General features: G+C 37.3%; 1 protein-coding gene across 2 annotated transcripts in view; it reads left to right on the forward strand.

Annotated features, from left to right (window-relative positions):
- The window catches only part of ZGRF1 (zinc finger GRF-type containing 1), a gene marked incomplete at its 5' end in the record, with an annotated part of 67,195 nt that overhangs the window by 24,302 nt on the left and 18,249 nt on the right, over positions 1 to 24,644 (forward strand). Inside the window, 9 exons of one of the 2 annotated variants that reach the window (XM_082837748.1) lie at positions 66 to 116; positions 1,888 to 1,971; positions 4,073 to 4,258; positions 17,030 to 17,180; positions 18,973 to 19,625; positions 20,355 to 20,493; positions 20,990 to 21,174; positions 22,819 to 23,015; positions 24,218 to 24,357. In XM_082837748.1, coding sequence (XP_082693874.1) covers positions 66 to 116; positions 1,888 to 1,971; positions 4,073 to 4,258; positions 17,030 to 17,180; positions 18,973 to 19,625; positions 20,355 to 20,493; positions 20,990 to 21,174; positions 22,819 to 23,015; positions 24,218 to 24,357 — 1,786 coding nt within the window. The remainder of the gene's footprint in view (positions 1 to 65; positions 117 to 1,887; positions 1,972 to 4,072; positions 4,259 to 17,029; positions 17,181 to 18,972; positions 19,626 to 20,354; positions 20,494 to 20,989; positions 21,175 to 22,818; positions 23,016 to 24,217; positions 24,358 to 24,644) is intronic. The other variant, XM_082837749.1, reaches the window with a different exon arrangement.

A 24,644-nucleotide genomic window follows, 5' to 3' on the forward strand; every position in this document is an offset into this window, starting at 1 on the left:
TATATTTTATTTTCTAAGTTACTATTATCTTTTGGCTTATCTTATATTAATGTTCTATTCCTAAGATGATAAAAGAAAATGAAGTTGAACCAAGTAAATCACTTCAGTCTTTGCAGGTGAGTTAACTTTTAAAATGTAACATAGCCAGAAATTGTATTCGTATATATAGGTATGGCATGTAATTATACGTTTGTATTCTATATTGCCAGTTTTCAAATTTATTTGTAATTAGTTACCCTTTTATACTCATTTAGATGAGCCTACTGTCTTGTATAAGTGTCCTGTGTAATCAGTAGAATTTGGGTAAATAACAAATATTTTATCATAAAGCTAATTTTTCAAACTTGCAAGCATTACCTAATCCAAGAATTGTCATTGACAATTACAACTGCATCTGCAGGCTCTGTTGCCTAGAACAGTACAAAATAAAACAAAATCCATTGTGGTGACTCAATCATTTTTCACCCTTATATTACAAGATCAAGTATAAAATAATGAACAGTCAGCAGCTGCTTACAAATGATCACATTCTTACTGGGTTTTTTTCACTTGAAAAAAATACGGTTTAGGGCTTCCCTGGTGGTGCAGTGGTTGAGAGTCCGCCTGCTGATGCAGGGGACACGGGTTCGTGCCCTGGTCTGGGAGGATCCCACATGCCGTGGAGCGGCTGGGCCCGTGAGCCATGGCCACTGAGCCTGCGCGTCCGGAGCCTCTGCTCCGCAGCAGGAGAGGCCACAACGGTGAGAGGCCCGTGTACCGCAAAAAAAAAAAAACGTTTTAAACTTTTTCAAGTATAATTATCACAGAGTATAAATTGCAAATTAACACTATCACTGTTTTTCCCTCCAGGATGAGTTGCCATTTAAATAAATGTCATATATTTTTAAAGCAAAATATTTTATAATCTCACAATAATGAAAAAGGTCTTAGAATCTTTTGCAAAAAAAAAATTTAAATCTTTTTAGCATTAATATCAAAGTACATTTGTGTTTTTATAATAGCTTTCTTGCTACAACTCTCTGAATCAAACTCTTCATACACACCTAGTGATAGAAGGAACTTTCAAAACTTAAAATTAGGGTGCTCTTAATATTTAATGCCACCTTCACCTTATTTCTGTAAGTGTGATTAGTCACACAAAGCAAAGGAGCTAGAAGATACAATATGCTAACTAATTTTTTAAACTCACTATATTCAAAAATGCTAGTTCTAAAATATGAGTTGAATGTTTTTAAGAGCTACCTGATTGGCAGTTGTGCTTATGTATATTGTTATAAAAGGAAAGTGACTATTATTTGAATAAATACACTATTTTACCTCTTTTAGTGGCAAATTTTTTCTCCATATTTGTTAAACATAAAGAAATTACTTCTACAGTTGAGTTCATTTTCTGAGTCTGTAGTTCATATTAGAAATTATGGCTATTTTATATAGTTACTTGATGAACTAAAAATGACTAGTTGCTGTTGTCTGTATCTTGTGTTTTATGGTGGCTAGAAGATGATTCTCTCTTTAAATAAACTATTACACTTCTTTAATTTTACACTAATTTTTGAATTAAATAATCTGCATTAACATAAATATTAGTATGGGATTTATAACATACCCAGCAATGTTAAAAAAGAATTCAATTAAAAGTTTAGAATTCCAATTTTCTAATATGCTGAGTTTTTAAATTAACTAGTATAGTACTTTCTCTGCTAGAGCACTCCTTTGCGGGGGGTTGCTTATCGTATGTATGTATATAGAGAAGCAAGATGGAGATGACAAGTATCATCATTTTGAAAGGGCAGACTTAACTTTAAGTTTGAGGAATATTTTCCCATCAAACTCATAAACACCTACAAAACTATTTTAGCTAACATACTTATTGATATTTTATCCTAGTTCTTTTCCTTGGGCAGTGAAGAAGAGACTGCTTTTCTAGCTGTTATTCCTAAACAAATGGAGAGAGAAACCTGTGACCCCAAGGTAAAATTTGTGAAGAATTGATTTTCTAAGCCACAGTGTTTTCCTGCTGTTTTTTTACACAACTGTCAGAGTTTTCATAAGCAGAAAATTAGTGAGCAAAATGAATTAACCTGGTTTTAAGAACAAGAGACACTAATGACTCCTACCCCTTTTTTTGGTCTTGAGCCCTCTCTCTGTTACTAATGAACTAATAATGCGTTATGTATGCATAGGATATCCTAGGGATTGGGCACAAAGATATGTAAAGTACAGTTAATGAATGTTCTGTGTAGAACAAAGTGAAGATGTTTATAACTTTTAATTCATTATAGTTTACTCCACCACTTTTACTTCAGGCTGAAGGGATAAAAGTATATATAACCCAAGCTCTGAGTAATGCTACCCACTCCACAGCAAAAATTGATAGAGACAACAGCATATAAATGGTTGGGTTTTGTAAATAGTGATTCTATTCTTAAAACTCAACAGATCTCTGGAAAGGATCTACATAGCATCAAAGAAAGCGAGGCACCTGTTTGCTTGTAGAGAATTTGTATTCCACATGAAACAAAGCAGAAATATACAGTCTTTAAAGGTTTAGACTTTTTTTATTGATATATATTATGTTTTAAAATTCAGAATAATGTTTTCAACAAAACTCTTGTTTCAGAGGCAATTTAGTTCCTTTCAAATGTGTGATTTAGAATCCTCATTTTTAAATAAGAGAATATTCAGATTATGTATTTTTGTCATTCTGTTAATTTATCAGTTAGAAATAAATTCATTCTTTATGTACATTCCTTTGACTCTACATACTCTTATTTTTCCACATTCTGGGTAGGCTTTGTCACCCTGAACAGAGTAAAAATCCTAGAACCCTCAATGGCGCAGCAGAGAAAGCCATCTGAAGTCTGAAAGCAGACCAAGTCTCTGAGGGGTGAAAGCACCCCTCTGAGGTACATGTCTGTCTTGGTATTCTTAGGCCTTTGTTCTCAGAGCTATAGGATCAGATCATCTGGGAAGCTGGGAACCCAGCATCCCTCTTGCTAATAGCCTGATAGTTTACAAAACCCTTAAAGGAAAATGCTTCCTCTGTTCCTTCTCTCTTCCCTTCCTATTATCATGTGTTTATTGATTGCCTCCTGTATTCCAAGCATGGTATTAAATGCAGGTGATATCCTGATGAAGCAGAAGCGTCTTTGCCCTCAAGGAGCTTGCAGTACAATTAGTATACAGATAAGAAGAAACTTCATTGTAGTGTAATGTGATGTCTATAATGGAAAGTTGTGGGGAATTCCCTGGCAGTCCAGTGGTTAGGACCTCACGCTTTCACTGCGAAGGGCCCAGGTTTGATCCCTGGTCAGGGAACTAAGACTCCACAAGCCATGCGGTGTGGCCAAAACAAAAATAAAAAACCAAAAATGTTGTGTAATGTATAGTGGAAGCATAGAGGAAGGAGCACCTGTGTCTTTCTGGCTTAATCAACCCCTTATCATTACACTCCTTGTGTTTGTAAAAAACAAAAAAAAAATCATATTTATTAATGTTGACCTTGAATGCAGTTAAATCACTGCACTTTATTTATTTTTTAATGTTTTATTTATTTATCTTTGTGTTGCTGTGCGCGGGCTTTCTTCTAGTTGCCACTAGCAGGGGCTGCTCTTCGCTGTGGTGCTCTGGCTTCTCATTGCAGTGGCTTCTCTTATTGCAGAGCATGGGCTCTAGGCGCGTGGGCTTCTGTAGTTGTGGCACGCAGGCTCAGTAGTTGTGGCTCGTGGGCTTTAGCGCACAGGCTCAGTAGTTGTGGCACATGGGCTTAGTTGCTCCGCGGCATGTGGGATTTTCCCGGACCAGGCCTGAAACCCATGTCCTCTGCATTGGCAGGCGGATTCTTAATCACTGTGCCACCAGAGAAGCCCCAGTCACTGCACTTTAAATTAGTCTACCCTTAACATATTTTAGGATAATAGGAATATTTCCTGGTTTTCAGTATTAGTCTCTTAGTAATTATTTACATTAACTAATATTCAATAGAAAGCCGAATTATGCATTATTTTCTTTGTATGTGTGTATTGTAAATATGTATACTTATGTAATACTCATTTTTAATAATTTACTATAGCCTGTTGAATTTCAAGGGCATCAAGTGAAAGGATCAGCTGCTAGTGCTGTGATAGTGAGAGGACACAGCTCACAGCTTGAATGCAGTCAGTTTCCAGATAGCATTGTGTATGAAAACTGCACGACAAACAGTTGTTTTTTGACACCAGAGTTGCCTAGCACTTGTATGCAGATTGACTTCTTTCAGGTAAAAAAAAAAAATATATATATATATATATATATTTAATTTATTTATTTTTGGCTGCATTAGGTCTTCAGTTGCTACGCATGGGCTTTCTCTAGTTGCAGCGAGTGGGGGCTACTGTTCGTTGCAGTGTGTGGGCTTCTCATTGTGGTGGCTTCCCTTGTTGCGGAGCATGAGCTCTAGGCACGCGGGTTTCAGTAGTTGTGGCACGTGGGCTCAGTAGCTGTGACTCACGGGCTGTAGAGCGCAGGCTCAGTAGTTGTGGCACACGGGCTTAGTTGCTCCGTGGGATCTTCCCGGACCAGGGCTTGAACCTGTGTCCCCTGCACTGGCAGGTGGATTCTTAACCACTGCACCACCAGGGAAGCCCTTAAAAATATTTTTATAGCTGCATCTTGCCAAATCATTTTCTTTATGTCAATACTAAATTTTGTAAAGAGAGTATATTTAAATCTTTGTACAGTTGTAAGTTAAAAAAAAGTTTAGTAAATTGACAAGAAATATCATATCTTAAATCAAACTAAATAAGACAAAAATATTTGAAAGATTTACTGCCTTTTTAGGATCAGGAATTTAAAGGATTACTTTTCACTTCAGACAATAGTAGAAATTTATGACAAGAACAGATAGGCAGATTACATATAGAAAATATATTTAACAGCTAGCAGATTTTTTTTCCTTCTAATATCTACCCCTCTCCCCACTAAGTAGGACACCAAGTACCTCTCATTGCTACCCAAATAGAAAAGGTTATGGAGAAAGGATGTATGCATATATTTGAAACAGTAACTGTTAGAGACTTTTTTAAACTTTTCCCTTTTTTATTAAAGCATAATGCACATACAAAATAAGTGCACAGACTGCAAGTGCTCAGCCCAATAATTACCACAAAGTGAACACACCCATGTAACCTCCACCCTTAAGAAATAGAGCATTACCAGCATCTCAGAAGTACCCCTTCTGCCCCCTTTCAATCACTACCCCTTCCATTCTCCCCAAAGATAACCACCATTTTGACTTATAATACCATATATTAGTTTTGCTTTTAAAACTTTAAATAGAGTAATACACAGTGTTTTTTTTTGTGTGTCTGCCTTCTTTTGTTCAACATTGCAGTTTTGAAATTCATCCATGTTGTTTCTTGTTGCTGTAGTTTATTCATTTTCGTTGCTGGTGTAGGATTCCATTGTGTAAATACACCCCAATACATTCTTCAGTTGTTTAGGTCGTTTGCCTTTGGAGGTTATCACAGATAATACTGCTGTGCATAATCATGTACTATCATGAATGTGTATACACATGACATGCTTCTGTTATTTACACTACCTAGAAGTGTGATTATTGAGTCACTAGATATGCATGTCTTTACTTTTGATAGATAATGCCAAACTGCTTTCCAAAATGGTTATTAGAGTTTATATTTTCTATCAGGAGTGTATGAGAGTCCCCATCACTTTACATCTTCATTAACACTTGGTGCTGACAGTTTTTTGTTTTGAATTTTAGCTATTCTGGTGGGTATGTAGTGTTATTTCATTGTGGTTTTAATTTGCATTTTCCTGCCTAATAATGAGGTTAGGACCTTTTTGTATATTATTAGCCTTCTCTGTATCCTCTCTCATGAAGTGTTTGTTAAGCTTTCTTCCTCAGTTTTTAATTGGCGTGCTTATCTTCCCTGACTCTGACTTATCTTTCATTCTTAATGATGCCTTTGATGAATGGAAGTTTATAATTTTCAATACAATACAATTTATCTGTTGTTTCCTTTCTGATTATTGCTTTTTTGTCTTATTTTAGAAGTGTTCCTCTACCCTAAGGTCATAAAGATACTCTCATGTTATCTTGTAGAAGCTTTATTATTTTGCCTTTCACATTTTGATCTGTAATTCACCTATAATTGATTTTTTTTTTTTTTTTTTTTTTTGCGGTATGCGGGCCTCTCACTGTTGTGACCTCTTCCGTTGCGGAGCACAGGCTGTGGACGTGCAGGCTCAGCGGCCATGGTTCACGGGCCCAGCCACTCCGCAGCATGTGGGATCTTCCCGGACCAGGGCACGAACCCGTGTCCCCTGCATCGGCAGGCGGACTCCTAACCACTGCACCACCAGGGAAGCCTTTCACTTGGATTTTTAATGTTATATTTAGTGGAATATTCTTTTATATTTATTTCAGCATAGTGTTTTATTGTATATCGTACTGTTTTGTTTTCTTGTCTTTCTGTGAACACAATACTTTTTATTAACCTTTTTAAATTTTTTAATTTAATTTTATTTTTTTATACAGCAGGTTCTTATTAGTCATCAATTTTATACACATCAGTGTGTACATGTCAATTCCAATCGCCCAATTCATCCCACCCCAGCCCCCCCATGGCATTCCCCTCTTGGTGTCCATACGTTTGTTCTCTACATCTGTGTCTCAACTTCTGCCCTGCAAACCGGTTCATCTGTACCATTTTTCTAGGTTCCACGTATATGCGTTAATATACAATATTTGTTTTTCTCTTTCTAACTTACATCACTCTGTATGACAGTCTGTAGATCCATCCACGTCTCAACAAATGATCCAATTTCGTTCCTTTTTATGGCTCAGTAATATTCCATTGCATATATGTACCACATCTTCTTTATCCATTCATCTGTCGATGGGCATTTAGGTTGCTTCCATGTCCTGGCTATTGTAAATAGTGCTGCAACGAACATTGGGGTGCATGTGTCTTTTTAAACTATGATTTTCTCTGGATATAAGCCCAGTAGTGGGATTGCTGGATCATATGGTAATTCTATTTTTAGTTTTTTAAGGAACTTCCATACTGTTCTCCATAGTGGCTGTATGAATTTTCATTCCCACCAACAGTGCAAGAGGGTTCCCTCTACTCCACACCCTCTCCAGCATTTGTTCTGTGTAGATTTTCTGATGATGCCCATTCTAACTGGTGTGAGGTGATAACCTCATTGTAGTTTTGATTTGCATTTCTCTAATAATTAGTGATGTTGAGCAGCTTTTCATGTGCTTCGTGGCCATCTGTATGTCTTCTTTGGAGAAATGTCTATTTAGGTCTTCTGCCCGTTTTGGGATTGGGTTGTTTGTTTTTTTAATATTGAGCTGCATGAGCTGTTTATATATTTTGGAGATTAATTCTTTGTCTGTTGATTGGTTTTCAAATATTTTCTCCCATTCTGAGGGTTGTCTTTTCATCTTGTTTATGGTTTCCTTTGCTGAGCAAAAGCTTTGAAGTTTCATTAGGTCCCATTTGTTTATTTTTGTTTTTATTTCCATTATTCTAGAAGGTGGATCAAAAAAGATCCTACGGGCTTCCCTGGTGGCACAGTGGTTGAGAGCCCACCTGCCGATGGACGGTACATGGGTTCGTGCCCCGGTCCAGGAAGATCCCACATGCCACGGAGCGGCTGGGCCCGTGAGCCATGGCCGCTGGGCCTGCGCATCCGGAGCCTGTGCTACGAAACGGGAGAGGCCACGACAGTGAGAGGCCCGCGTACCGCAAAAAAAAAAAACCAAAAAAACAAAAAAACATCCTGCTGTAATTTATGTCAAAGAGTGTTCTTCCTATGTTTTCCTCTAAGAGTTTTATAGGGCCCGGTCTTACATTTAGGTCTCGAATCCATTTTGAGTTTATTTTTGTGTATGGTGTTAGGGAGTTTTCTAATTTCATTCTTTTACATGTTGCTGTCCAGTTTTCCCAGCACCACTTACTGAAGAGACTGTCTTTTCTCCATTGTATATCCTTGCCTCCTTTGTGATAGATTAGTTGACCATAGGTGTGTGGGTTTATCTCTGGGCTTTCTATCTTGTTCCATTGATCTATGTTTCTGTTTTTGTGCCAGTACCATATTGTCTTGATTACTGTAGCTTTGTAGTATAGTCTGAAGTCAGGGAGTCTGATTCCTCCAGATCTGTTTTTTTCCTTCAAGACTGCTTTGGCTCTTTGGAGTCTTTTGTGTCTCCATACAAATTTTAAGATTTTTTGTTCTAGCTCTGTAAAAAATGCCATTGGTAATTTGATAGGGATTGCATTGAATCTGTAGATTGCTTTGGGTAGTATAGTCATTTTCACAGTATTGATTCTTCCAATCCAAGAACATGGTATATCTCTCCATCTGTTGGTATCATCTTTAATTTCTTACATCAGTGTCTTACAGTTTTCTGCATACAGGTCTTTTGTCTCCCTAGGTAGGTTTATTCATAGGTATTTTATTATTTTTGTTGCAATGGTAAATGGGAGTGTTTCCTTAATTTCTCTTTCAGATTTTTCATCATTAGTGTATAGGAATGCAAGAGATTTCTGTGCATTTATTTTGTATCCTGCAACTTTACCAGATTCATTGATTAGCTCTAGTAGTTTTCTTGTGGCATCTTTAGGATTCTCTATGTATAGTATCATGTCATCTGGAAACAGTGACAGTTTTACTTCTTCTTTTCCAATTTGTATTCCTTTTACTTCTTTTTCTTCTGTGATTGCCGTGGCTAGGACTTCCAAAACTATGTTGAATGCTGGTGATGAGAGTGGACATCCTTGTCTTTTTCCTGATCGTAGAGGAAATGCTTTCAGTTTTTCACCATTGAGAATGATGTTTGCTATGGGTCTGTCATATATGACCTTTATTATGTTGAGGTAGGTTCCCTCTATGCCCATTTTCTGGAGAGTTTTTATCATAAATGGTGTTGAATTTTGTCAAAAGCTTTTCCTGCATCTATTGAGATGGTCGTAATGGTTTTTATTCTTCAGTTTGTTAATATGGTATGTCACATTGATTGATTTCCGTCTGTTGAACAATCCTCATATCCCTGGGATAAATCCCACTTAGTCATGGTGTATGATGCTTTTAATGTGCTGTTGGATTCTGTTTGCTAGTACTTTGTTGAGGATTTTTGCATCTATATTCATCAGTGATATTGGTCTGTAATTTTCTTTATTTGTAGTATCTTTGTCTGGTTTTGTTATCAGGGTGATGGTGGCCTCATAGAATGAGTTTGGGAGTGTTCCTTCCTCTGCAATTTTTGGAAGAGTTTGAGAAGGATGGGTGTTAGCTCTTCTCTAAATGTTTGATAGAATTTACCTGTGAAGCCATCTGGTCTTGGACTTTGGTTTGTTGGAAGATTTTTAATCACATTATCAATTTCATTCCTTGTGATTGGTCTGTTCATATTTTCTATTTCTTCCTGGTTCAGTCTTTGAAGCTTATACCTTTCGAAGAATTTGTCCATTTCTTCCAGATTGTCCATTTTATTGGCATAGAGTTGTTTGTAGTAGTCTCTTCGGATGCTTTGCATTTCTGTGGTGTCTGTTGTAACTTCTCCTTTTTCCTTTCTAATTTTATTGATTTGAGTCCTCTCCCTCTTTTTCTTGATCAGTCTGGCTAATGGTTTATCAATTTTGTTTATCTTCTCAAAGAACCAGCTTTTAGTTTTATTGATCTTTACTATTGTTTTTTTTGTTTCTATTTCATTTATTTCTGCTCTCATCTTTATGATTTTTTTCCTTCTGCTAACTTTGGGTTTTGTTTGTTCTTCTTTCTCTAGTTCCTTTAGGTGTAAGGTTAGAGTGTTCACTTGCGATTTTTCTTGTTTCTTGAGGTAGGCTTGTATAGCTATAAACTTCCCTCTTAGAACTGCTTTTGCTTCCTCCCATAGGTGTTGGATCATCGTGTTTTCATTGTCATTTGTGTCTAGGTATTTTTTGATTTCCTCTTTTATTTCTTCAGTGATCTCTTATTATTTAGTAACGTATTGTTTAGCCTCCATGTGTTTGTGTCTTTTACGTTTTTTTCCCTGTTATTCATATCTAATGTCAAAGTTTTGGGGTCAAAAAAGAAGCTTGATATGATTTCAATTTTCTTAATTTTACTGAGGCTTGATTTATGACCCAAGATGTGATCTATCCTGGAGAATGTTCCGTGCACACCTGAGAAGAAAGTGTAATCTGCTGATTCTGGTTGAAATGTCCTATAAATATCAATTCAAACTATCTTGTCTATTGTGTCATTTAAAGCTTGTGTTTCCTTATTAATTTTCTGTTTGGATGATCTGTCCATGTAAGTGAGGTGTTAAAGTACCCCACTATTATTGTGTTACTGTCAATTTCCTCTTTTAGAGCTGTTAACTGTTGCCTTATATATTGAGGTGCTCCTCTGTTGGGTGCATATATATTTATAATTGTTATATCTTCTTCTTGGATTGATCCCATGATCATTGTGTAGTGTCCTTCCTTGTCTCATAACATTCTTTATTATAATGTCTATTTTATCTGATATGAGTATTGCTACTCCAGATTTCTTTTGGTTCCCATTTGCATGGAATATCTTTTTCCATCCCCTCACTTTCAGTCTGTATGTGTCCCTAGGTCTGAAGTGGGTCTGTTGTAGACAGCATATATATGGGTCTTGTTTTTGTATCCATTCAGCGAGCCTGTGTCTTTTGGTTGGAGCACTTAATCCATTCACGTTTAAGGTAATTATCGATATGTATGTTCCTATGACCATTTTCATAATTGTTTTGGGTTTGTTTTTGTAGGCCCTTTTCTTCTCTTGTGTTTCCCACTTAGAGAAGTTCCTTTAGCATTTGTTGTAGAGCTGGTTTGGTGATGCTTAATTCTCTTAGCTTTGCTTGTCTGTAAAGCTTTTGATTTCTCCATCTAATCTGAATGAGATCCTTGCCAGGTAGAGTAATCTTGGTTGTAGGTTCTTACCTTTCATCACTTTAAGTATATTATGCCACTCCCTTCTGGCTTGTAGAGTTTCTGCTGATACATCAGCTGTTAATCTTATGGGAGTTCCCTTGTATGTTATTTGTTGTTTTTCCCTTGCTGCCTTCAAGAATTTTTCTTTGTCTTTAATTTTTGCCAGTTTGATTACTATGTGTCTCGGCTTGTTTCTTCTTGGGTTTATCCTGTATTGGACTCGCTGTGCTTCCTGGGCTTGGGTGGCTATTTCCTTTCACATGTGAGGGAAGTTTTCGACTATAATCTCTTCAAATATTTTCTCGGGTCCTTCCTCTCTCTCTTCTCCTTCTGTGACCCCTATAATGCAAATGTTGTTGTGTTTAATGTTGTCCCAGAGGTGTCTTAGGCTGTCATCATTTCTTTTCATTCTTTTTTTATTCTGTTCCGCAGAAGTGAATTCCAGCATTCTGTCTTCCAGTTCACTTATCCATTCTTCTGCCTGAGTTATTCTGCTATTGATTCCTTCTAGTGTAGTTTTCATTTCAGTTATTGTATTGTGCATCTCTGTTTGTTTGTTCTTTAGTTCTTCTAGGTCTTTGTTAAACATTTCTTGCATCTTCTTGATCTTTGCCTCCATTCTTTGTCCGAGGTCCTGGATCATCTTCCCTATCATTTTTCTGAATTCTTTTTCTGGAAGGTTGCCTATCTCCACTTCATTTAGTTGTTTTTTGGGGTTTTATCTTATTCATTTATCTGGTACATAGCCCTCTGCCTTTTCATCTTGTTCATCTTTCTGTGAATGTGGGTTTTGTTCCACAGGCTGCAGGATTGTAGTTCTTCTTGCTTCTGCTGTCTGCCCCCTGGTGGATGAGGGTAACTAAGAGATTTGTGCAAGTTTCCTGATGGGAGGGACTGGTGGTGGGTAGAGCTGGCTGTTGCTCTGGTGGGCAGAGCTCAATAAAACTTCAATCTGCTTGACTGCTGATGGGTGGGGCTGGGTTCCCTCCCTGTTGGTTGTTTGGCCTGAGGCAACCCAACACTGGAGCCTACCCGGGCTCTTTGGTGGGGCTAATGGCTGACTCTGGGAGGGCTCACGCCAAGGAGTACTTCCCAGAACTTCTGCCAGTGTCCTTGTCCCCACGATGAGCCACAGCCACCACCCGCCTCTGCAGGAGACCCTCCAACACTAGCAGGTAGGTCTGGTTCAGTCTCCCCTGGGGTCACTGCTCCTTCCCCTGGGTCCCGATGTGCACACTACTTTGTATGTGCCCTCCAAGAGTGGAGTCTCTGTTTCCCCCAGTCCTGTCGAAGTCCTGCAATCAAATCCCACTAGCCTTCAAAGTCTGATTCTCTAGGAATTCCTCCTCCTGTTGCCGGACCCCCAGGTTGGGAAGCCTGACGTGGGCCTCAGAACCTTCACTCCAGTGGGTGGACTTCTGTGGTATAAGTGTTCTCCGGTCTGTGAGTCACCCACCCAGCAGTTATGGGATTTGATTTTACTGTGATTGCGCCCCTCCTACCATCTCATTGTGGCGCCTCCTTTGTCTTTGGATGTGGGGTATCGTTTTTGGTGAGTTCCCGTGTCTTCCTGTCGATGATTGTCCAGCAGCTAGTTGTGATTCTGGTGTTCTCACAAGAGGGAGTGAGAACACGTCCTTCTACTCCGCCATCTTGGTTCAGGGCCACAAATTTCGCTTCGTCCTTAATTTTCTCCCACCAAAAGTATCAGCTTTTGTGAAGGCACCGTCAGTGGCTGCTTGTTTGTTGTATTTCCAGTGCCTCACTCTGTGCCTGACAAATAGAAGCTATCCATGAATACCTTTTTTTGTTTCTAATTGGAGTATAGTTGCTTTACAATGTTGTGTTAGTTTCTGCTCTTTATTAATCTTTATTTTTGGCTTTATTGGGTCTCCCTTGCTGCATGTGGGCTTTCTCTAGTTGCGGTCAGTGGGGGCTACTCTTCGTTGCGATGCCCAGGCTTCTCGTTGTGGCTTCTCTTTGCAGAGCATGGGCTCTAGGCGCCCGGCTTCAGTAGTTGTGGCACAGGGCTCTGTAGTTGTGGCTCGTGGGCTTCAACATTTGTGGCTCGTGAGCTCTAGAGCGCAGGCTCAGTAGTTGTGATGCACAGGCTTAGTTGCTCCATGGCATGTGTGATCTTCCCAGACCAGGGCTCAAACCCATGTCCCCTGCGTTAGCAGGTGGATTCCTAACCACTGTGTCACCAGGGAAGTCCCCACAGTACATTTTTTTCAATGCTAAATCCTAGTGTGATCTTTCTGAAGGCATTTAAACAGCAGAATTGCTTAATATGTCTAATGTTAACAATGCACAAAGTCATATTTAAGTCATCATTATTTGAATAGTATTAATACTTTGCATATAGTTGCACTTGCAGAGGCAAAGACAACTATGTCACAGATGTTGCCTGTGCTATTAGAGATGTAAAAGTGTCATTTTTGAGGTGCATCCCTATTTCAAAGTTGTTAAGATGTAAGAAACTTGAGTCATAAGAATTGATGAAATATAATGTACCCTGCTTTTCCGGAATGGAACTGGCTTTATAACATATTTCTTTCTGTTTGTCTGTGTCTCAAGTTATAACTATAAACTATATGTGTAGAGAGAGATAGGTAAAGATATGGATATGCACACACATTTTTTCTGAACTGATAAGTAGATCTCTATTTTCTAGTTCCCAGATGAAGAAAACTTTCCAAAAGGAGGTACTAGCTTTAATATTGAAGAGAATTGTCAAGTGACAGCTGAGTCTAATAAGGACTCAGTTGAAAATGATTGTAAGTAAATTATAAATAAAATGTAACATTAAGAAGTTATTTGACATTGAACAAACTATGTAAAGATCCATGCTTTTTTTTCCCCCCACAGCAATTTTAGATTTCCCTCCTAAAGATTCAGAACATTTATATAATTATTTGGATTATAATTTTAAATCAACAGAGAGGACTTCGTGGGAAGCAAATAAGGTATAATGTAAACAAAGGTTTTTTTGTTGGTTTTGTTGCCTGCACCCTGCGGCTCATGGGATCTTCGTTCCCTGACCAGGGATTGAACCCAGACCCCAGCAGTGAAAGTGCTGAGTCCTAACCATTGGCCCACCAGGGAATTCCCTAAACAAAGTTTTAACAGTTGTGAGTAAAAAATTTTTGTGGTCTTATAAGAAATGACTCTACTAAAAACTAAAATGATAAAATTCTTAGGACTAGATGATTTTTTTAACATGATCAAGGAAGTTTATGAACAACCAACCATGATTATTTTAGTAATGAAACAGCACAGAATAATTTTTGTTAGAATAAATAACAAAATGTGGATTACTGCTATCTTCTTTGTTATTCAGATGTTTTATTTTTTGCAATGTGACATGAAATACGAGGCATACATAATTAGAAAGGAAAAAATAGAATTAGATGAATCAATTAAAAATGAGGGCTTCCCTGGTGGCGCAGTGGTTGAGAGTCCGCCTGCTGATTCAGGGGACATGGGTTCGTGCCCTGGTCCAGGAGGATTCCATGTGCCGCAAAGCGGCTGGGCCCATGAGCCATGGCCGCTGAGCCTGCGCGTCCGGAGCTCCGCAGCGGGAGAGGTCACAACAGTGAGAGGCCCGCGTACCACAAAAAAAAAAAAGAAAAAAAAAAAAGAGAGGTTTAAAAATAATTTTGTAAAGGAGCGGAAGATAAGATAAACTTGAAAAGTTAATAGCTTTCTTAAACCAAGTAGAAAATATACCAGAAAAAGAGTCCCAAGAGTAGTAACAAATGATATGCAATGAAGTGCCTAGGCATGATCTTAACTGGAAATGTGTGGAACATGTGTGAAATGAGCAATGAAATTTTACTGTGAAATATAAAATTTATGAATAAATAGGAATTCAGCAGTGTTTACTGAATGCCTTCTATAGGTCAGGAACTTGTAAGACTTGGATATAGAGTGTTGGACAAAACAGGAATGATCTCTTGATTTTAAAGGCCAGCAGGGGAGAGAGATGTTACTCAAGAGAACAAACAAACTGAGATAATTGCTATACAGAAAAGTTGTGAAGATACTCTGAAATTATAGGGGAATCTACTTTATAGATGATTAGGAAGGCTTCTCCAGCTGTGGCAGCAGTAGGGGGAAGAACATACCACGTACAGAAACAGCAAGTGTAAATACCCTGCGATTGAAAAGAGTTGGGTGGGTTCAAGAATGTGAAAGGAGATCAAAGTAGCTGGATTGTGGAAAGTGACAGGGAAAGTGGTAATTAAATGAAATTGGGAAAGGGAGCGGGACCAGACATACAAAGCCTTGCAGGTCAGGTTAAGAACTTTGATATTGCTCTGTGTTCCCCGGGGAAATCACTGAAGGGTTTTCAGCAGAACACCCATTACATTTACATTTTTAAGAGATCTTGCTGGCTGCTGGGTGGAAGATGCATGTGATGGGCACTGTGGTGGAAGCCAGGGAACCAGTCAAGAGGAGCCGTAGACGACAGTGACTTGAAATAGAGATTGTGGCAGTGAAAGTGTAGAGCAGTTGATAAATAGATTTAAGATAAATTTTTGAGTTAGAAGCATGGATGTTGCTGGATTGGATGTAGAGAGTAGGATGAAGGAAGGGCAGGAGAAAGACTCCTGGCTATTTTGACTTAACAGCGTGGACTGAGGTGGGCTTTACTGAGTGGAGTAAGATGCAGGACTCTATTAGTTGGCTAGGGTTGCTGTAACAAAATACCACAGGATAAGTGGCTTAAACAACAGAAATTTATTTTGTAACAGTTCTGGAAGGTAGAAGTTCAAGATCAAGTTTCTGGTGAGAACTCTATTCCTGGCTTACAGATGGCTACTTTTCACTATGTCCTCACATGTCCTTCCTTGGTATGTGCACATGGAGAGAGAGAGAGCAAGAGAGAGCACAGCGAGTGAGAACTCTCTTGTTATAAGGACGCTAATTCTGTCAGATTAGGGCACCACTCTCATGACCTCATTTAGCCTTTATTACCTCTTAAAGGCCCTGTCTCCAAATACAGTCACACTGGGGGACAGGGAAAGGAAGAAAGCAATAATAAAAGGTGTTGAGTCCAGCTGGGAACCCTCTAAGAGACCTATAAAACAAAACTCAGAATTGTCCTCCCAAAGAATGAGGGAAGTAAGGTATTTATGCACTAATTCCCACCCCTCTTTGGCTGAAGATTACTCCTGGGCATATTAACCACCTGGCACTTCTGGTCTGCTCTACCTGCTGTCCCAGCGCGCTCCCCCAGCCACTGTCCTCAGGCAGAATGATGCAGATGCTAGAGGTAGGAAGCCTGGGACAGGTAGGGGAGCAATTCCCCAACTGTAGATGACCTCATAGATGGGCCAAGGAGACACGGCCAGGACAGCAACAGCGTCTGCTACAGTGGTTAATGGTGGAAAGTTTAGGAAGTTTTCAGTGGGCTGCACTTCCTGCCATGTGGAGGAATCTGGTCTACAAGGGAAAGAGAGAGAAGCAGACTTTCAGAGAAAGAGACGGAGTTAGTGGCAGCAGTGGAAGCCCTGATTCCAGCTGCCTGTGAGGCCCAAGCCCCAGTTTTGTCTGTTCAATTAGTATTAGATTTTTAGGGTGATTAATTTCTGGAAGCAGCAACAAAATTAAATACTGTTCTAAGGAGAAAAACATAGAGAATAATATGACTGTTCAGATGTGGAATATATCAAAAAAGTCCTCCTAGACCTGAGGACCTAAGAGAAAGCTGTCCTTGGGTTTTCAGGAAGTTTTACCTTCACAGCTCCAAACATAAGATTTGATTAAGCCTGAGACCCTTAGACTGGAAACTGATCTTCACAACCAAATCCCCGTAACCCAGATCAATCCAAATCAGAATCTGACCCATTTCAAGTAAATCCAACAGGTTTTATGTTCTGTATTTCACTTTCTATTATTCTTGTTTATTTTAGTGAGTTTATTCTGTCCTGCCCCTTTTGGAGGAAGCTTTGCCCCACTATAGCTCTACACAATGTGCTTGAAAGCATTATTTTTACAATAGTTATTAGAATTCATTCAAACTATAGGGGAAAAGATTTTGATCTGTAGTTTTGTCTCTTCTTTCTGGATAGGTGACGTCACCAGAACAAAAGATCTCCACATTAAGCCCTGTTTCTACTTTACCTTTGAACTCAAGAGATGAAGACTTCATACTGGAATTCTCTGAGGAGTCCCTGAAAGCAAGAACTTTACCTGGTGATTTTCACTTTCTCAACTTAGACAGTTGCTACCATATGGCTCTAATCTGTCTGTCCATGTAAAGTGAAGTTTTTTATTTGAGAGATTGTTACTAAACTAAAAATAATCTTGAAACCAGATTCAATGTCTTACGCCCTCAAACCTTCCCACACCCTCTCTCCCTTTTGACTTTTTCTATTGGAGATGGCTCTTATTTTCAAATACAATACTCCCAGCTTTCTAGTTCCTTCTTATTTCTTCTCTCATCTTCTCATCACAGACCTCTAAAAGTGTCTTCTACCATTGCCAACACTTCTCACAGCTGTAACTCCAGAGCCCAGCCCCTCTATAGCCCCTTCCCCTCTCAGGGAAAGGATTCATTGTGAATGTCTGGTCATGGTTGACCTTAGCATAAACTCTTAGTTCCCCTCTTTTGCTTTGGGATCCTGGCAATATCAGGGAACTCTTCAGTTGCTGCTACCTCAATTGCATTCTCAGGCCGCTGTGTTTTCATACATTTTGACTCTTCCCTGTGAGTAATTTCCTGCTTCTTGATAAGTATAATACATTCTGTAGGATCCCTTTTGCTAACTTTTCTTTTTCTCTCTCTTTTCTTGTAATCTCATCCATGTATCTTCCCTTGATTCTGAAGTTATGTTGGGTGAGGGGTGAAGTTGTAGATAATTTTTTGGTCATGGGTGGATGATATAAAAATAAAAACTAATGTGTCTGGGTAGCTGGGTTGAAGAAGGTTTAGTAGGTGTGGTTGATAGAGGAAACAAGGTAGGAAAGAGTCAGTATGGGAGCTGTGGGTATCTAAAACAGGTGAGGTGACCATGGCCTATAGATGATTGACACAGTTATACCATGAATCTTTTACTGTTTAATGAGGTTTTAACTTCTCTGTCAGTGTTGCTTGATCAGCTTGTTAGAATTACAAGGTAACAGTTTATAAAAAAATATCATTGACTCACCTGCTGTTCTACTACCTTCCCAAGTGACCTCCAGAGTTTATTCCCAACAAAATAGAAACTCTATCAAGAAGGTACATTATTATAAAATAGGAAACCATAGCATTTCAGAGAAAAACTTTAAGCTTATGTAGTTCCCATGCAGTATTATTCATTGTTTATTCAACAAATATTACTGCTTTTTACATTTTCAGGAATATATCAATTACTAACAATGCTGACAGAAGGAATTATAAAACTCAGCCAAAATCTGCCATAACATGAGTTTACCAGAGTTGAACTCTTATCACATAACAATATATCAAAATAAAGCTAAAAGTCTTCTTTACCCTGAAGGTCAACATATTAGTCTGTGAATGTAATAAATACATAAAGGAAGTTGCAACACATCGATAAGCAAACCTTGAACTTCAGTCTCTGGAGAATATAAAGTTGAGAACAAAAAACTAGTTCTGGGTTCTTGTCTTAACTCTGCCAATTGGTAGTCATGTTACCTCTAGGCCTTGTTGGCAATCTTATCTATAAAATGAGAATGATGAATCCCTTCTCGGCTGTAAAATACTTTGAAAACTTCAGTGTTATGTAAATATAATGTAGTAATTGGTGGGGCGGTGGTGAGTGGAAATCCTTAGCTAACAGGGAAAAGAAAAAGAGAAGGATTTCAAGTTTATTAACCTTGGAAAAGTTTCTTTATTTTTTGGAGACTAAAACCATTAAAGTTTTTTAAAGGAAATGTGATATTTTTGTTTGTTTTGGTACAAGGCATGTTGGTACTTTTTGCTTTTTTGTATGGATACCCACTGTTTTCTAGAGATTGGGTGAGGTCCGTAATACATTTTTATTTAACTAGCTTTTTTTTTCTTTAGTAATGAAAAAATCGAGTTCTCTGGAGGATAAGAACCTTCAAAGACTTTCATTAGAAAGTGGAACCCGAGTTCCACTTATTACTTTGCCACCTGCCAGTGGGCCACCTGATGTAGATTCTTGTTCATATGTGATCGACTGTGACAGGCAAGAGTCTTCTGGTTCTCCCATATTCAACTTTTGTGAAGAGTCAGAAGTTCCTTCTTTTAGCTTTGGGTCAGAGGACCAGAGCGAAACTTCTATCTCTAAAGAATCTAAGGAAGTGACTCCGAGGGACGTTTCACTTTTTGATAATATATCTACTCAAAGCAAGTGGCTGAAATATCAAAACATACTCCAGTGCAACTTGACTACTCCAAACACAGTTGATCAGAAAGTAACAGATGGCTTCTTTGCTGAGGCTATTTCTGGGATGCATTTTAGTAACACGGGTGAAGGACAGAGTGGTGCTGTGAATGAAAGTTCTGTAGACTCTGTGCATTTGCAAATCATGAAACACATGCTTCAGCAACAGCAGCAGGATTCTAGCAGTCAAGATTTGGTTTCCAGAAAGAAAGCGTTTTCTTTGAATTTAAAGCAGACTTCTAAGACTGAGGAAATTCAAAATGTGTTAAGAGAGTATGCCTGCTACAACTGCAGTGTAACAGATTTTCAGGTGAGGAAATGTACCAGTGTTTTGCATCTTTTTTCCAGTAGTTGTTATCTGAATTTCAACAAAAGAATTACCAAAATCATGTAGGTGCAATGATTTTAGTCTCGGAGCCAATGGCTTTGTTTTTTTGGTTTTTTTTTTTAGAGTTTTCCAGAACTCTTGCTACACTCACATTTTCTTTGACTTAAGATCTTTCCTAGAGTTTGTGAACGTTAAATGAAATTATATATTTGAAAGTGTCTGGTGCAGTATCTGGCACGTAATAGATACTTAATAAATTATAGCTCTGTTTCTACCATCACTTCCACTATTACTGTTACCATGATTGTTTTCATTTTTCACTCTCAGCTCAGTTTTGCTGATCAGATCATTATTAGGGTAAAGATACATCTTATTATACATTGGTTACGAACAATTCTTAGTATAGTTGTAACCAGAAATAGAGATACATAATGATTCACTCACATCAGTTACGTTTTTCCTAGCAAAAATATTTAAAAACTTATTAAGGGGCAGACAAGAAAAGTTAGTCTTATTTATCATTAAAAGTGCCATGGCATAGCCTTTCTTGCTATACTTAGTTTCTCATTAAAAATTAGAAAATGGTTTTCATGGATTCTGGAAATCAAAAGAAAAATTTGTTTATTTCCTTTAACATATCTATGGAATTTGCTTATTAGTAAACAGTATTTTTCTGGAGTTGTTATAATAACTTGAATTATTCCATTTCAGGAGATAAATGACTCCGAGCTATGCTTCCCAAGTGGGCAGAAAATAAAATCTGCATATCTTCCCCAAAGGCAAATTCACATACCAGCTGTTTTTCAGTCTCCTGCTCATTATAAGCAGATTTTTACATCTTGTCTCATAGGTATGACTGTTATCTTTTTATTTTATTATGATTGATTGCTACTTAATGTAAATAGTTTAGCTGTAAGAAAGTGTATCTTTTATGAATTTTTACATTAAATTGTCTACTTGAGATTTGTTATTTTCTATATATTTAATCCAGTTTTTGACAGCAAGTTGTATTTTAATTTCAGATCAAAATTGAGTTTTGAGTGGGAAATGACAGCATTATCTTTTTCAAGGTGTAGTTTAAAAAAATTTTTTAACTGGAAGTGTTATAGATGGTTTTGTTAAATTAAGTAGGAAATTTTAAGTATGGTGCATAAGTTTGTTTTGTTCAAGAGTAAAACTGGACTTTTAAAAAATGGATGTTAGTATTAGGTTATAGTTTACTCTGTCAAAAGGCTATTTTCAAATTTAGCTAATACATATCTGATACAAATGTGAAATTATTTTGTATTTAATTTTCATCTGTACCTATGTATTTTTAAAAATTATCTTGAAAAATTTTTTTGTAGAACATTTAAATATATTGCTGTTTGGGTTGGCACAAAGGTTGCACAGAGCTCTTTCAAAAGTTGACATATCATTTTACACATCATCAAACAGAGACAAACTGAAAAATGTAGAAAATAATGTGCCATCCTGCCATCATCGTCAGCCTGCAAAACTTGTCATGGTTAAAAAGGAAGGTCCAAATAAGGTATTGTTCCCTCTTCCCCTCCTTTTATGAGACAAGTAAGTCTCATAAAAGGCTTAGGTACCTATTGCTTTACAACAAGCTTAAAGAGTAAGTCTTGACTGGGAGCCTTCTCCTTGAGACATTAGTAACTAACATATCGTAAACTCTCAATACATTTTTCCTGAAAGATGATTTGCATTCAACGATACAAAAATGTGAGTTAAAATCAACTTTCAAGTTGCTTAGGAACTTGTTGCACAGTAGTGGATGGAGAGAGATATATAAAAGGAAATTTTATATAATACTGTAATTGATAAAGTAGGAGGGATAGGCCCAAATTACAGTGAGAGCACTGAGAAGGGAATATGTCCCAACCTGAGGGCTTAGAGAATGCAGAGATGAGCCTGAAGGAAGTAAAGGTTAAAGCTGGTCTACTATGTGATCCCTAGTATGAGTAACGTAACTGATAAGGCCAGGGGAATAGAAAAACATATTGATTTAATTTATACTGCTGATAACATTATTATGGAAGAAGTTAAGTTAGTAAAATGTTTGTAATATTGACCGATGGTTTGTACTCGTAAGACTGTGCTTTCACTCATAATAATACAACTTTCCTCCATTGCTTGCATATTCCACTTCATCATTTGTTGAGTAGGTAAATTTGGTTTTAAATTTAGTTTTCAAAAGCAAGAATTCATAAAAATATTATAACCATAGAATAAAATATTATAGAGCCACTAAAAGTGTTTTTTTTTTTTCTTTTTAAGATTATTTGATAACATGGTTGTCATGCTCATAGTATGTTGTTGGGTATAAGAGTTAGGTTACAGACTAGAAAATGTGTTGTTATCTGAGTTTTATTAAAACAATATACATGTGTGTATCCTTGTGTGTGTGTGTGTGTGTGCATGCTTGCACTTACGTGAGTGAGAAGAAAGTCTGGAAAGAAATGCATGAGGGGCTTCCCTGGTGGCGCAGTGGTTGGGAGTCCGCCTGCCAATGCAGGGGATGCGGGTTTGAGCCCTGGTCTGGGAGGATTCCCACATGCTGCGGAGCAGCTAGGCCTGTGCACCACAACTGCTGAGGCTGTGCTCCAGAGCCCGCGAGCCACAACTCCTGAAGCCCGGGCGCCTAGAGCCGGTGCTCCGCAACAAGAGAGGCCACCGCAATGAGGGGCCCGCACACTGCAGCAAAGAGTAGACCCCACTCACCGCAGATGGAGAGAGTCCGCGCACAGTGACAGAGACCCAATGCAGCCAAAAATAAATAAATTTAAAAAAAAAAGAGTAAATGTTAAAAAAAAAAAAAGAAATGCACGAGATGTTCCCTATAGTTGTTTTGGGGCAGCTTTCAGGTTTTCTATAGTGAACATGTTAAGTCAGAGATCAATAAATATTATTTTTCAAATAAGACTGAATTTTCAGAATAGTGTAATTTTTGATAAAAAGTAAAAAATGAAAAGTAGGTGGTTTTAAGTTTTAATTTATTGTTTAAATTAATAAAAAGATTAAGTTGTATAGTGGCTAATTTATTGGAGTACATTAATGCCAAGCAGTCTTTATAAAAGTCTTGACAAACATAGTACAAAAACAGTAAAAAAAAAAATAAATAAATAAAAACATTATTTTTCTCACTAAAGTTTCAATATCTTTTTCCCCTTAGGGTCGTCTCTTTTATACCTGCGATGGACCCAGAGCTGACCGATGTAAATTTTTCAAGTGGCTTGAAGAAGTGACCCCAGGATATTTAACACAGGAAAAATCTCTACCTAGCATGGTTTTAAATGATATAAAAAGTATTGGCTTGTACTTAAGAAGTCAAAAGATACCCCTCTATGAGGAATGCCAGCTTTTGGTGAGGTATGTTTTATGGTGCCAAGTAATTGCCTCTAATTATATCAGAAAATAGTAACCTCACAGAATTAGGATCAGTTTTCAAAGAGACTGAGATAGGAAGAATGTCTAAAAGATAGAGTACCTCATTTTTTATGACTATAAAATGGCAATAATTCCCTAAAGCTATTTTTGGCCCCCTCTAAACATTGAGCAGTGTCAGCAATATCAGGATTACTGGCGGGAATGCCATTTTTCTAAGCATTTTTACATATAATCATAATTCTAAGGGAAACCCTATCAAACAAATCACAAGAATAATTTTTATCAGCACAGGATAATACATATTGGTCATTCATAAGCCTGAACTACATAGTTTATAGGATGATAGAATGCTACTTTTTGGAAACATGTCTTACAAAAGTTGGATTACCCAAAAAGTAAATATAATGAACATTTGCATGGTAATTTAATAATAACAGCATTTATTGGGAGTTTGTACATGCCAGGCACTCTTCTAAGCACTTTGCATGTATTATTTCATTTAATCATCATAATTTATAAGAAATGGTAATATGATAATTTATTATTCCATTTTTACAGTTATAGAAACTGAAGTACCCTGTCTTTTAGATACTATTCCTATCTCAATCTCTTTTAAAACTAATGATGTTTCTGTGAGGCTTGCTATTTTCTTCCTTTGACACAATGTATTTTTATTGTGTATATATGTATGAAAGTATATAAACATACACATCCCTGGTTCTTGCCTCTTCATACTGTATTTTAAAGATTTAAAAAAAAAATTTGTACCTTCAAACTTCCAGTTATAAAATAAATAAGTCCTGCAGATGTAATGTATAGCATGGTGACTATAGTTAATATTACTTTACTGTATATTTGAAAATTGGTGAGAGAGTAAGAGCTCATTACAAGAAAAAATTTTTATTTGAAAAAAATTTTATACACGCAATGAGTTCTTCAGTGCTTTTTTAAAAAATTCAATTTATTTAAAAATAAAAACTTCATCCATTTTCTTCACAAGAAAAAAACTTTGTGTGGCAATGGATGTTAACCAGACTTATGCTGATAATTTCACAGTATATACATATATCAAATCATTATGTTGTACACCTGAAACTAATATAATGTTGTATGTCAGTTATATCTCAAAAAAAAAATCATACCTTAATATTCAAATTCACTTTTGTCTTTTACTCATTTTGCAGAAAAGGGTTTGATTTTCAAAGAAAACAGTATGGTAAACTAAAGAAGTTTACTACTGTAGATCCTGAATTTTATAATGAACCTAAGAGCAAACTTTATCTTAAGCTGAGTCGGAAGGAAAGTTCTTCGACTTACAGCAAAGGTAAGTTGATCTGATTATGTTGTGGCTGCGTCTAGCCTTGTATCTCAGTTACATACAGCCCTGTAAATTCTTTATATTAAAGAGATTTTTAAGAGTACAGTTTCATAGTACATATTGTGAATTATTGTATAATAAATTAGACCATTTCTAAAAAGCATATTTTATTCCCCCCACCCCTAAAAAGCATATTTTAAATTTTAGTTTTTTTAAAAGCTTTATTGTAGGCTACCAAAAACTGTTTAATTTTGGTTAAAGAGTCACACCAAGCTCTTGGCATCATAAGTGTA

Source organism: Leucopleurus acutus (assembly GCF_964270905.1).
Source record: "Leucopleurus acutus genome assembly, chromosome: 4".
In the NCBI taxonomy this organism is placed as follows: domain Eukaryota; kingdom Metazoa; phylum Chordata; class Mammalia; order Artiodactyla; family Delphinidae; genus Leucopleurus; species Leucopleurus acutus.